The sequence below is a fragment of the Onychomys torridus genome, chromosome 4, assembly GCF_903995425.1.
Source record: "Onychomys torridus chromosome 4, mOncTor1.1, whole genome shotgun sequence".
NCBI classification, from domain to species: Eukaryota; Metazoa; Chordata; class Mammalia; order Rodentia; family Cricetidae; genus Onychomys; species Onychomys torridus.
The window spans coordinates 86,159,761-86,175,181 of NC_050446.1; the positions used below are offsets into that span (position 1 = coordinate 86,159,761).

At 36.3% G+C, this 15,421-nt stretch overlaps 1 protein-coding gene across 1 annotated transcript; it reads right to left on the reverse strand.

Annotated features, from left to right (window-relative positions):
* Window positions 1-13,221: 13,221 nt before the first annotated feature.
* Window positions 13,222-14,160, reverse strand: LOC118582624 (olfactory receptor 4F15-like). Its single transcript, XM_036185644.1, has one exon. The coding sequence runs from the start codon at window positions 14,158-14,160 to the stop codon at window positions 13,222-13,224; it is 939 nt and encodes a 312-aa protein (XP_036041537.1).
* Window positions 14,161-15,421: the final 1,261 nt, after the last annotated feature.

A 15,421-nucleotide genomic window follows, 5' to 3' on the forward strand; every position in this document is an offset into this window, starting at 1 on the left:
ACATGTGATATACAGAGAATAAAGGAAATTATATTTTTATGTGTATAAAAGTAAGCATGAAGTAAGGAACTTATGTTATCTATAAAATACAATGGATTTAGGGAGGAGGAAGCCTATGGCAAAATATGAGTGATAAATAATAAAATAAAAACACTTTGGTCTACAATATAAAAATTCTTTACTCTGATGTTCCACGTTATTCGTTTCTGTGACTTCCAGTTCATGACAGACATGAAAGTCAGTAAATATTTCTAGAGTACAGTAGTGTTAATAACACCACCTCTTCTTTCCTCCATGTCATCAGCAGGTTCTGTATACGGAAATTTTTCTCATCTCAAAAATGATACTAAGTCCAACTAGTAATCTACTCAGAAGCATCTGGTTCTATACAAAACAACAAAATATATCTTGCATGGGCATAGGAGAAATTTTTCTTATGTAGATATGCTGAGAGGTAGAAAGTAATGAGGAAGAAGGTAAAAAAAAAAAAAAGAAAGGAAAACAGAATCATAAAAGTATGGAAAGTGATAATGAGAGAGAGGGAAGAGGGAACACAAAGGGGAAAGCCAGGATTCAAACAACAATGAGTGTGTCATAAGTAAATAGGAAGATCTGATTCCAACTTCCAGCCAAATGATCTGGAACTGCTCCTGGCTCTGAGATTAGGAAAGAAAAGCATTACTCTTTCCAGTACCTAGATTTTCAGTACTCACATTTTGTCTAATTAACAACATGATAATAGGTATAAAAATTGTTCTTTTCATACTGAAGTGTAGCTCTTCACAGCTGATGGCTTCTAGTAAGAGGGTAGTGAAGGACTCAGTTTTCTTTAAGGGATTAGCCACTGGGAGTTTGGCCATACTCCAATAAGTATATGGGCAAGACAAATTAGACTTGGTGGTTTTTTTCTTTTTCTTTTCTTTTCTTTGTTTTTTCTTTTTATTGGAGTAGGTGAGGGCACAAGGGTAGGAGGGTGGATCGGGGAGGAATAGGAAGCCAATGTGATCACAGTGAATTGCATGAAATTTCCAAATAATTAATAAAAAAAATTTTGTTGGGAAAAATTGCTCCTTGAGAGGTAATAGATATGTGAATCACCTGTAAATATAATTGTCATGTGTATTTTAAAAGCCTGGTTGTAGTGAACAGGAGACCCTGTAATAGTATAACAGACATATTCACTTACTATATGCAAAATTTGACCATCCAGACATCCCTCATAATTTTCTACTCCTCTTCTTGAATACCTCTAACAAGAAAAAATTGGGGGTAGTTTTATATTACAGTAGCATGATGAGTGGCATCAATTTTTAAATCTCCCCAGACTTTCAAATTAATCTTCACTTGCTCTCTAAGCATGATAAAGTATTGATAGAATTTTTTGAGAAATATAAACAACTTAGATATATCATATCCATCCATTGGTTACTATATTTTAGAGATAGCCACATACAAATGGAAAGCATACACACAATTTATGCAAATCTAATAATCAATAATGGATGCAGAGTGCTAGTCAAGGCAAATGTAAACTGAGTTCTTTTGACTTTTATTCCAATGCATAATGTTATTAAATTATTTTATTATTAAAGTAGATTTACTGAGGGTGTATTCTTTATTAGGTGCTTAAAAACAGTTCTTATTAACATTTATGGAAATAGGGATAGTACGGTAAATGTTACAAAAGCACCATAGACTCTATAATGCCCAAGTAAAGCACAAAGAGACACCTGCACCTGGCTAATGAGAGAACAGAATTTTTAAAATGTGGTATTGAACAACACTTAAACAAATGAAAATATTTAAAGATAAAACTTGAGAAACCCTTTCAACGGGGTGATGCATATCAGAAATGACCATCCTATTCAAGACACTGTGTGATAATGATGAGAGTGTAGGTTGAAGCAAGCATAGACATGTTTAGAACACTGGAAAACATCATTATTATAGACAGTTGAATAGGGTTGCCTGGGCTTAGACTTAAAGATGACTGAGCACTACTAATAAATAAGTTCAAGGGGGTGAACATGGACTTTTGAGAGATGAATTAATGAGACCAGTGTTCAAGGAAGATGAACTACTCATCAATATGGTGCATAAACTCTAAGGACAAAAAAAGGTAGACATCCCAATTTCACAGAAATAGAAGTGAATACATGAACAGAAAATCTTCATCATGCAACCAATACTATCTCCATCCTTAAAGCATAGAAACCTCTATCCTCTGATATTGTTACTATTCCCCCTTTACCTACCATTTGTGCTAATGGAACAAAAACAACAGTGTCATTACAGATTGAGATGTCATCCATCCCAAAATATCAACCAGGCCCTCCAAAGGATTATTGTAGACAAAAATGGCCCTACATTTGTTAGTATGGAAGCTAGCTGTAACTCTAGAAGGAAGTAACTAAGTAGTGCTGCAGAGATCTGGGATTGTCTGAGAGACTAACATAACACAGTCCAGAGAATTATCCCACAGGAATATTTGTATTTTCCCATGGTAGCCAAGTAGTAAAGCTGTTAATAGGAGGAAATAGATTTGTAAATCCCCTATGAGGAGACATTTTGCTATTTAGAAATATTTTGAATATTACTCCATCTGTTGGCATTTTTCCTTTTTTATTCCTTGAGATGTTCATATATATCTACAATGTAATGTATCCAACCACATTTCAAGTTTCAGATCCTCCAAGGGTCACTTCAACACATGCCTCTCCCAACTTTATGTTCTTTGCTTTTTTCAGTTCACCAAGGAATCCACTTAATGTATGAGGTGATGCAGTAGAGCATTAATGAACTATCAGAGGTCACAATCTCAAAGAAGAGTATTTCTCCCTTCCCTAGCAGCTATCAACTACCTATAATTCCCTTGTTAGAGGTAGAGAGTTGTATGCACCTCCTCCATCCAGAATAGAATTATGACTGGCTTGATCTTATGTATATTTGGGGCAGGTAATCACAGCCTCTGAGTTCTGCTGTGGAATATCCTTCTCTATGCTATGAATGTGTGTTGCTCTGATTGGTTGATAAATAAAATGCTGATTGGCCAGTAGCCAGGCAGGAAGTATAGGCAGGATAAGCAGACAAGGAGAATTCTGGGGAGAGGAAGGCTGAGTCAGGAGTTGCCAGCCAGACACAGAGGAAGCAAGATGACAAGGCAGAACTGAGAAAAGGTTCCAAGCCACATGGCTAAACATAGATAAGAATTATGGGTTAATTTAAGTGTAAGAGCTAGTCAGTAATAAGCCTTAGCTAATGGCTGAGCAGTTATAATTAATGTAAGCTTCTAAATGATTATTTTATAAGCAGGCCACAGGACTGGGGGGCCTAGTGGGACCTGAGAAACCTTCCAACTACAGAGTTCATTAATGCAATAGCTATGTCAAGTCCCCAGAATTCCTTCCCATCCTCCAGCTCTTATATTCTTCCTGCGTTCATTTTCATGATGTTCTATGAACCTTGGCCACACCTGTAAGGGATCAGAAGTACTCACTACATGGTAACACACAGCCACTATATTTACCTAAGATCCAGAGAGAGCAAAAGAATCAAGGAATGGAATACCCACACACACAACAAAGGCAAGAACAGATATCAACACCTGTAATTCTAAACCCAGATGCCTAGACACCAGCATAAAAACCACAATAATTAACACACAAGACAATATGTTTTCACTAGAACTTAGAAATCCTACTATAGTAGGCCCTGAGAAATGACATATAGACAAGACAAGGACTTCAAAACAGCTATTATAAATATGTTTGTGGATCTTTAAAGGAATATAAATAAATTCATTAATAAAGTCTGTGAATATACAAATAAAGTAAAATGAAATGATAAAAATAGTTCAAGACATAAAAGTGGAAATAGAATCAATAAAGAAAACCCAAACTGAAATAAAACTGGAAATGAAAATTTTATGAAGTCAAATAAACCCTCAGAGGTAAGCCTCATCAACAGAGTATAAGAGATGGAAGACAGAATCTCAGGCACTGAAGACAGGATACAAGAAACTGATAACTAAATCGAAGAAAATGTTAAATATAAAAAAAACATGAACAAAGCATCCAAGAAAGATGTGATTAGGCCTATTCTATGAATTCTAGGAATTGAGAAAAGAGAAGAAAACCAGGTCAAATTTGAAAAAGTATTTTCAACAAAATCATTGAAGAAAATTGGTCTAACCTAAATAAAAACATGCTATTAAAGATATTAGAAGCATACAGAAAACCAAATACACTGAACTATACCCTTGGCATATAATAATCAAAGCACAAGACATACAGAACAAAGAAAGAGTATTTTAAAACATCAAGAGTAAAAAGCCAAGTACATATAAAAGTAGACACATTAGAATAACACCTGACTTCTCAATGGAGATGCCAAAAGCCAGAAAGGCTGGGAGATATGTTCTACAAACTCTAAGAGATCTAAAAGTTGCCAGCCCAGACTACTATACAAAGCAAATATTTCAACCTCAATAGATGCAGAAAGCAAAACATTCCACAATCAAAAAAACAAATTTTAAGCAGTATCAATTTACAAACTCAGCTCTACAGAAGGCTCTAAAGAAAACTTCAACCATTAGAGGTTAACCACAACCAAGAAAACACAAGGAATAAATAACCCTAGACTGGTAAATCAAAAGGGAAAGAACCAATACCATATCAACAAATTATAAGGAATCAACAAACACTTATCATTGATAACCCTCAATTTTAATGTTCCCAATTACCCAATAAAAATACATAGACTAACAGATTAGATATATTTGAAAACAGTATCTATCCTTCTGTTATATCCTGGAAATATGCTTCACCATCAAGGATAGAGATCATCTCAGGTTAAAAGTATAGAAAAAGAAATTCTAAGCAAATGGACCCAAGAAGCAAGTAGGTGTAGCCATTTTAATATATGACAAAATGGATTTCAAATCAACACTAATCAGAAGAGAAAGAAAGACACTACATATTCATCAAAGAAAATCTTCACCAATAACATTGTAATGCTAAACATTTATGCACCAAATACAAGTGCACCCGTGTTTGTGAAAGAAACTTTACTACAGCTAAAGACACATATTGACCTTCACACACTGGTAATAGTGGATTTCAATACCCCATTCTCACCAAATGACAGGTCATCCAGACAGAAACTAAACAAGGACATGCTGGAGCTAAATGACTTCATAAATCAAATGAACCTAACAAATTTACAGAACATTTCCTCCAAACACAAATGAATACATCTTTTTCTCGGAGGCTCATAGAATTTTCTCCAAGATTGACTACATATATGGACACAAAGCAAGCCTCAACAGATACAATAAAATTGAAAAAAAAATCCTATTATCTGACCACCATAGATTAAAGCTGGATATCAAGAACAAAAGAAAGTATTCAAACTCCTGGGATTTAAACTACTTACTACGGAATGGAAAATAGTTCAAGATAGAAGTTAAGAAGGAAATTAAAAACCTTTTTAGAATTGAATGAAAATGAAAACACAACATGTAACTAAATATTTTCCTGTGTCCCGCTTGGTCTGCAGCTGCTCAGACCCAAATAAACACACAGAGGCTTATATTAATTAAAACTGCTCAGCCATTAGCTTACTACTGACTAGCTAGCTCTCACATCTAAACTTAGCCTATTTCTGTTAATCTATATGTTGCCACATGTTCCATGGCTTTACTTGTGTGCCATTACATGCTGTTCTCTGGATGGTGGGCTGGCATCTCCTGACTCAGCCTTCCTCTTCCCAGAATTCTCCTTGTCTGCTTATTCCACCTATACTTCCTGCCTGGCTACAGGCTAATCAGCATTTTATTTATCAACCAATCATAGAAACACACTCATAGCACACAGAGCACTATCACCCATCAACAACATACCCAAACCTATGGGAAATATTGAAAATGGTTCTAAGAGGCAAGTTAAGATCACTAAGTGCCTGCATTAAAAAAATGCAGAAGATCAAGTGGGAGGGATATTGGAGAAGGGATTCAGAGAAGGAATACAGGGAGACAATCAGAACTGAGGGGCATTTGAGAGGTATTACAGTCGAAACTTCTGAAAATATATGAAGATAGTCCTAATGAAGTCTCTAAATAAGGGGAGAGATGGAGTCTCAACTGGCCGTCTCTTGTCATCAAACAAAGCTTCTAGTCCTGAGACTGTGTTACATCTAATTGAATTATTGACCAAAGAAGTCCCATGGAAATCCTCAAACAACTCAGGCTGTTGTCAAGATAATAGGTTGCTCTGTACAAAAATGGCATCAAGGTCCCATTGCTGAAGTCAACACCCAGACAACTCATTGAACATGGAAAGGTAGAGATGATGCATACATCAAACCTTCACACCTATGTTCTAGTGTCTTTGATATGGGAAGGTACTCTACAGGCTATCAAAAAAGAAACATGTACCAACCAAACCACAAAACATGTTATCTATAATGCTCGCCTGCCTGAAAAAAATATGCTAGGGCAAGGGCAACACAAAGCTTATGGAGGTAACTAACCAAATGTCTGATTTGACTTAAGACCCACTTCACAAATAAAATCCAAACCCAACAATACTGGGTTGACTAAGAATTAGAGACAAGAGTGACTTTTAAAAATCCACCAGGAAACATCTACAGTTGATAAACACTTTCAGCAAAGTATCAGGATACAAGAGTAAGGAAAAAAATCAGTAGCTTTGCTCTATACAAATTACAAATGGAGCCAGGCAGTGGTGGCACATGCCTGTAATCCCAGCACTTGGGAGGCAGAGGCAGGTGGATCTCTGTGAGTTCGAGGCCAGCCTGGTCTACAAAGTGAGTTCCAGGACAGCCTCCAAAGCTATAGAGAAACCCTGTCTCGAAAAACCCAAAACAAACAAACAAACAAATTACAAATGGACTGAGAAAGAAATCAGGGAAATAATACCTTTAACAATAACCTCAAAAAAATGTCTAGGAGTAACTCTAACCAAGCAAGTGAAAGGCTTTTATAATGAAAGTGTTAAGATATTAAAGAAAGAAATTGAAGGCATCAAAAAATGGAAAGATTTACCATGTTTATTGGTAGGAATAACATAGTTGAAATGACCATCTTCCAAACACAATCTATAGATTCAACAAAATCCTCATCAAAATTCCAACACAATTCTTCACAGAAATTGAAAATACAATTTTCAGTTTCATGTGTAAACATGCACTCAAACACACACACACACACACACACACAAAAAAAAAAAAAAAAAAAAAAAAAAAAAAAAAAAAAAAACCCATGATACTTAAAACACTCTCCTGAATAATAAGAGAACTGTTAGAGCCAGGCGATGGTGGCTCACGCCTTTAATCCCAGCACTCAGGAGGCAGAGCCAGGCAGATCTCTGTGAGTTTGAGGCCAGCCTGGTCTACAGAGTGAGATCCAGGACAGGCACCAAAACTACACAGAAAAACGCTGTCTCAAATAAGAAAAAAAAAAAAAAAGAACTGTTATATTATCATCATCACCAATCTGAAGTTGTACTACAACATGCTATAGTAATAACTTTCTAAAGTATGGTATTGATAAAAACAGATATGTTAACCAATGGAATCAACCTGAAAACCCAAGCATGCATTCACACGACTATAGACACTTGATTTTTGATCATGAAGCCAGAAACACACTGGGAAAAAAGGCAGCATTTCAACAAATGGTGCCAGTCAAACTTGGGGGTGTCATGTTGAATAATGCAAATAGATTCATATTTATCACCCTGCATAATCCTCAACTCCATTTGGATTAAGTACCTCAACATAAGATTAGACACCCCAAATCTGAGAGGAGGGAAAATAGGAAAAAGTCCTAAACTCATTGGCACAGGAAAAGACTTTCTGATCAGGAAACCAATAGCACAGGCATTAAGATCAATAGTTAATAAATGGAACCTCATGAAAGTGAAAACCTTCTGCATGCAAGACACCTCCATTCAAACATAAAGGGTTAATATATAAAAAATTAAATGAAATCAAGAAAGCAAATAATACAATTTAAAATGAGGAATAAACAGAAAATCCCAGTAGATGAAACACAAATGGCTGAGAAACACTTAAAAGAAATGTTCAATATCCCTAGTCATTAGGGAAGTGCAAATCAAACTTTTTTGACATTTCATTTTACACCCTCCAGAATGGCCAAGATCAATAAAACAAATGACAGTTCATGCTGGTGAAGATGTGCGGAAAGGGGCTCACTTTTTCATTCTTAGTGGGAGTGCAAATTTGTATAGCCACTTTGGAAATCAATGGCAATTTCTCAGGAATCTGGGAATAGATATACCTCAAAAAAATCCAAAGAATACTTCATTCTAATACAGAAACACTTGCTCAACCATATTCATTGCTCCTTGCTCATAATAGCCAGAAATTGGAATCAGACTAGATATCTATCAATGAATGAATGGATAATGGAAGTGTGGTATGTTTACAAAATTTAAAAAATTGTTAATAAAATAAAATCATGGAATTCACAGGAAAATTGATGGAACTAGAAAAAAAATCATCCTGAGTGAGGTGACCCAGTCCCAAAAAGACAAATACTGTACGTACTTTCTTATGTGTGGGTGTTAGCTTTTAAGACTTTGATAAGTTTGCTATAATACACATAACCACAGAAGATAGGAGTAGGAGGAAGGAGAGGACCCCCAAGGAAGAGAAATAGAATATATAGCTATGGAGAGATGTGGGGAAGACTGAACAAGACGAGTAAGAAACAGGGAGTTGAGGGGGGAAATCTGGGAGGGACAACCACCACTAAGGGCTATTTTAGGTGTCACATGGAAATCTAGTTCTGTAGAAATTTTTTAAATATATAAACATATATTAAAGAAATCTAAATAGATTTACCAAATAATAAGGGAAACAATGCCCCAGCTAGAAATCTACCACCACCAAGTAAAACATTCAATGCCAAGAAAGGGTTATATCTAGTTGAGTCGTTGACTAAAGGGGCCCTATAAAAACACCCAAATATCTCACGCTACTAACAAGACTATTAGATAGTCTCCACACACTGATGGTGAGGTCCTGTTGCTGAAGGCAACCCTTACATATCTTACTGAACACAAAGAAGTAAAGCTGGCGCCTAACTAGAGCCTTCAGCCCTACTGAATAGTATTCATGGTACTGGGAGGTACTCTGCACACTATCAAAAAGAGAAATGCTGTGGGACGTCTTTCTGCATGCTGCAAATATTTGTTGCTCCCATCAGTTAATAAATAAAGCTGCCAATGGTAGGGCAGAATGGAGACAGGCAGGAAATCCGAGAGGGATAGAAAAGAAACACAGGGTCAGAGCAGACGCTGTAAGCCGCCCCCAGGAGAGGTAAGATGTGAGAGAACAGGTAATGCCATGAAGCCACATAGCAAAACATAGATTAATAGGAACAGGTTAAGTTATAAGAACTAGCAAGTAAGAAGTCTGAGCCATAGGCCATACAATTTGTAATTAATATAAGCCTCTATGTGTTCACATGGGACTGAGCAGCTGCAGTACCAAGTGGGACACAGGAAAACTTCTGGCTACAGAGAAAGGTAACCACCAACCCAGCTACAAACCCTTCAATCTACAAAGGTGACCTGTCTGCAAGTGTTGTGGGAGTAACCAACCACTCTGTCTGGATTTAAGACATACTCTCTGAGATAAAATCTATGCCTGACACTGCTCTGCTAGCCAAGAAACCTAACACTAGACAAGCCATGGGCCTAGAGGAAAACTACTGTTCTGCTAAAGGAACATAGCAATAAAATGACTCCTAAAGACATTCTGCTATGTTCATAGGTAAGTGTCTTCCTGAACCATCATCAGAGAAGCTTCCTCTTAGTTAAATGGGAACTAACACAGAGACCCACAACTGGACAATGTGCAGAGAGTGCAAGACTTTGAAACAGTCCTAAATGAAATGTTTCTAATCAAGTCCCACCCCTCAGGATTCAGGTATCTATGCAAAAGAGAGGACAGAAAGATTGTAAGAGCCGGAGAGGATAGATGTCACCAAGGAAACTCTTCCAGATACAACAGGAATTATATGCTAATGAACTCACAGAGACTTTAGCAACATGTTACAAAAGTTATAGCCAGATGAGGTCCCAGTGCTGAAGGGTAAGTAGACACATGTTCCCAACCCTAACCAAAAATCTATCTCCAAATGACATCTGTTTGCAAATGAAAATTTATTTTATTCCAATGGAGTCTCACTGGGTATACTAACCACACTTAAGGGAAGGCTGCATGTCCAGCAGTAGGTGATCAACACAAAATGAACTCAGTGGTATTTTTGAATAATTTTTGTCTCATATATCTTTGGCATTTTTTTCTTAGTGGTCTTTTGCTTGTATATTATGGTTTCCGATTTTGTGATGTTATGTTTTGGTGTGTGTGTGTGTGTGTGTGTGTGTGTGTGTGTGTGTGTGTGTGTGTGTGTTTCTTACACTTCTCTCTTTTTTCCATTTTTGCTATTCTTGTTTGTTTGCTTTTTTTCTAAAAATATAAAGAAAGAAGAAGACATGGAGTGGGTGGGTGAGGAGGTAGGGGTAAGCTAAATGAGTTGGGTGAGGTGAAAAGATAATCATATTATAGTGTATGAAAATTTTTCAATAAAAAAGTTTTTAAAAATTATATTCTCAACAGTTTTGGAGTAAAATATTTCCTGTGGTGAGGAGAAAAAGCAAGTATGAATTAATAGTAAATGATGCTGAGTTTTTTTAACCATATACATCTTTATGGCAAAGCAATTACACAATGTATCTTTTACTATTTTATAGAAAAAAAAAACAACAAATTTCACATCCCTAGGGTAACAGATGTTAAAATCAGCCCTGAATTATTCTGAATCTGCCCATCTATAGATTCCTCCCTGACTCAAAGGAGATCCTGAGATCTTACAGGCATAAGGGGAATATCCTAAAATTTATTGATGATAATGGTTTATGCAACTGGATTAGTTACCAAAAATATTATTGACTATATACTTGAAATGGTTTATATCTTTTCATTGTAACCAATAGGTTATAAAAATACTTTATCTCAATAAAATTACTTTTAAAAAAGGTAACAAAAGAAACTTTGGCACTCACAAAGACAAACATCATTACAATCTAGCCTTTTGCAGAATGTCTGCTAATGTCTGTTCTATTTGATGAATAATAAGGTAGAAAATACCCTTCAACATATGCAAGAGTAAAAAATCAAGATCTGTGACATATAAAGTGTAAGTAATAAAAAATCTTAAGGCTAAGATATCCAAGCAGAACTGGAGAAAAATTAATGTGCAATTCAAACTAGCAATAAGTAAATCATTGTGTAGGATCTCTAGAAATGGTAATAACAGGATGCAGGTGCTATGGACAGAAAATGGAGGGAAACAGGGTTCTTTAACTGGGGAAAGCAGAAGGAAAATGACTGAGTAACACTAAGGATGTCTGTAAAAAGCTACAGAGAATCATGTTATTTTGCTTACCTAAAATTACCTATAATGTACACATGCACGGGGTGGGGGGGGGGGTATGACACTTGAAGTAGTAGTGGCCCCTCCATGAAAAGCCATAGACTACCTAACTAGTTCTCCAGCATCAGCATGAGAAACATCCTTTTGAGTTGTTGGTCAGGGGAATCCAAGCAACTCTTAAGCAATATAAGCAATTCTGATACCTTTGATTGCATCCCAGAATTAATTCTTATTGTATACTTCAAACAAAGATTTGGAGGAATTAAGCTGGATCTGACCTAGAAGCCTCCTCCCCAGGAGCTAGCTTTCATAGTACTAGAAGGTGCTATGAAAGTTGCTACAAGGGAAAAGTAACCAATAATCCTGCCCACAATTGTAGGTATCTATGATACCTATGAACCAGAAGAATACCAGCATAGCAAGGTATTCCCAAAGGTGCAATAGTGGTGCTTATATCTTTGAAGTAACAAACAGCTATCCAATTGGACTTAAGTCCCATTCAATAGGTGGTAACTCATGCTTGCTACTATATACCTAGTGACTACCTGTGGCTAATGAGGTCATGAACCCTAGAGGAGAAGATGCTACTTCCCCTTTCACAAATCAAAATAATCTCTAACTGCACTCTTAATATGTATCCTTAAACTCACAGACAAGTGTAACTCTCACCCCTCATTAATATAAAAAAACTTTCTTTAGCAGATTGAACTCATTAGAGAAAGCCACAACTGGCCAAAATGCAGAAAACAAAAGGCCATGGGGTGCACATCCCCATTGAGACATCTACAACACGACCCCTATACCTGAGGCTGGGGGACCATGCGTAAAGTGGGGTCAGAATGATTGTAAGAGCCAGAGGATCAGGGAGTCTCTGCTATATAATGTCTCCTGAATTTTATAGCATAAACAGGATGTGAATTATGACAACACAAGTTGACATGCCAACATGGATGGGGGAAATCTTACAAGTCTTCATCCTGAAATAAAGAACTACAGGCAATTATTGACTACTAAGAATCAGTCTTCCCTAGGAATGGGACCCTGCCTGGTTACTCAGTACTAATTCTCACCCTACAATCATATACAAATAAGAAATAATAAATTGACTCAGCAGGATATATGTACAGATTTATTCATATATATGTGTGTATCAATAATAAAGAAAAAAGGCTATGAGTTTGAGGGGGGATATGTGAAGCACTGTGAGGAATAGAGGGATGGGGAAATGATGTAAATACAGTACATACACATGAAATTTTAAAATAAAATTTTAAAAGAAATAAAAAAAATGATTAAAAATGAATAGTTTAAGATTTTTCAACAGTTTATTTTTACTAGCCAAATTGTCTACTTGTCCCATTTTTAAACTTCATAAGTATCTTTGTATTAAAAAAGGAAACACACCAATGGCAGAGCAGCTTGAAACTTATACAGTTATTGTTAGAACCAAAACTACCTTTGTCATAAACACATGTAAAAGCAATTATTGGCACATTTATTTGAGAATTAAGAGTAGTTAATAAAATATTTGATTTCTACATGTTTTATACAAAGAAACACCTTCTTTCTCTTCAAGGAAAGAGTCACTCATTATACAGTGGAAACAAAAGATTCACATGACAGGTGGTGATTGTCTGAATGTACTCAAAGGATTTCCATGACAAAGCCTTTTAGGGGGGCTGGTTGTTATGAGCTTCTAGTCCTCACTTGGGAATTTTATGTCTCAACCAAGCCATCTATAATGACTTTCTAAAGCCCAGGAGTCGACAAAACCCTTTCCTGATGGCTATCTTCATCTCTCTGTTCCTTAATGTATAGATAACTGGATTTAGAAAAGGAGTCAAAACTGCATCAAATATAGCTAGAAATTTATCCACATGTGTTGAAGGAGCAGGCCACACATAGAAAAATATCAATGGGCCAAAAAACAAAACTACGACAATAACATGAGCCAACAGAGTAGAAAGGGCCTTGGATGAATGTCCTAAGGAGTGCTTATGGACAGTAATGAGGAGAAAGACATAGGAGATTATAAGTAAAAAGAATGCAACCAAGGAAATGAACCCACTATTGGCAGTGACCATAAACTCAAGGTTATAAGTATCTGTGCACGCAAGTTTGAGAAGTTGTGGTATGTCACAGTAAAAGCTGTCTAATATGTTAGGACCACAGAAGGGCAAGTTTATAACAAAGGCCAACTGGGCTGATGAATGAATAAGGCCAATGATCCAAGCAGCCACTAATATTAGCAAGCACATCTGTGGGCTCATGATGGTCAGATAGTGGAGAGGTTTGCATATGGCCACGTACCTGTCAAAGGCCATGGCTATGAGCAACACCATCTCAGTGCCCCCAACAGCATGACTAAAAAATATCTGACTGATACAGCCTCCAAAAGAGATGACTTTCTGCTTTCTAAAAAGATCACACATCATTTTGGGTGCTGCAATGGAACAAAATATAAGATCAATAACAGAGAGATTTGCCAATAGAAAATACATGGGTGAATGCAAGTAGGGGTCAGAGGTGACAGTGACAACTATGATGAAATTTCCTGTCAAACTGGACACATAGAAGAGACAGAAGAAGAAAAAAAGGAAAATCTGGGTCTCCCGGGAATTTGAGAGCCCCAGCAGCACAAATTCAGACACTGCAGAATGGTTTGTTCTCATCATGGGCCCAATTCAGAGGTTCATGTTATTGTTACCTAAAGGTGGAAAATGAGAATATTAAGATTAATAGTATATTCATACTCACTATGAAAAGGTATATTAACCATGGATAGCAAATATTACCTGATCATTTCACGAGAATTGAATTGCATTCTGATGGCCACTCCTACTCTTGCTACAAATGACAATCAAAGTGTTACTAAAGAGAAGAGTTGCTGCAGAGATCTTTAACACAAGAAATTGGAAGAAATCCAGTCGACTGGTATACATGTCGCACCTGATCAAACACGAAAGCAAGAGCACTTGATGTTGACTTGCTGAGTTAGTGCATTCAACGTTAACCACCCTCTCACTGGAGTCAGAATAACTGATCTCACCTACTACACATGCAGGGGAGACAATGGCTATTGACAAAAGAGACTCTGGTTTTGTTGCTCAAGCTGGAAATCATCTTTCTCTGTATTGTAATTTCTAAGATATCACTCATTCTTTCATATTCAAATTACAGAGCACCTCATCTGTCACATCCTCCTCATGACCCACCCATAAATTCAGCCATTTGATATCTGATACTCTGTCTTAATCATACTGATTGAGTTAAAAAGAAAGGTTTTGAGCAAATTAATGATTTGGTTGAAAGAATTCAATCTATGAATCTATTTCATTCATTGTATACCAAGGAATATTTTACATACTAGTAAGTAGAGACAAAGACAAAACACATTTTTAAAGTATTTAATCTCCTAAATTTATATTTTACACATATAAGCATACAATTAAAAATAGATATTCAAATTAAAAAACAAAAAAACAAAGAATACTGTAATTTTGTAGGAAATTTAAGAAAGGAGTACCAGGATAGTATCAGGAATGTGATTCTAAAATGGGGCTTATGAGACAGCTCTTGTTCATCATTCAAATGAGAAGAAACATGAGAAAAATGAGTGAACAGTGAACAAATCTGTTATTTGGGGAGATAATATTTCATGCAGACACAACAGCAAAAGCAAAAACCCTAAGGTGTGTGTACAATGTCCAAACAACCACACAGAGGTAAAAGAGGCTAAATGTGTGGGAAGTAAGGGTGGTGGAGATGAGGTCTAAGGGGCAATGGAAACAAAGATCTTTTAAGTCGTGATAGGCCATTATAAAGGCACACTATCAGAATGCTTCAAAGCCCTGTGGCTAAATGGGATCATGCAGGCTTGTCTATAACAAAGGGTAAAATTATAAACTAAACAATCAAAACTGTAAAACAACAACA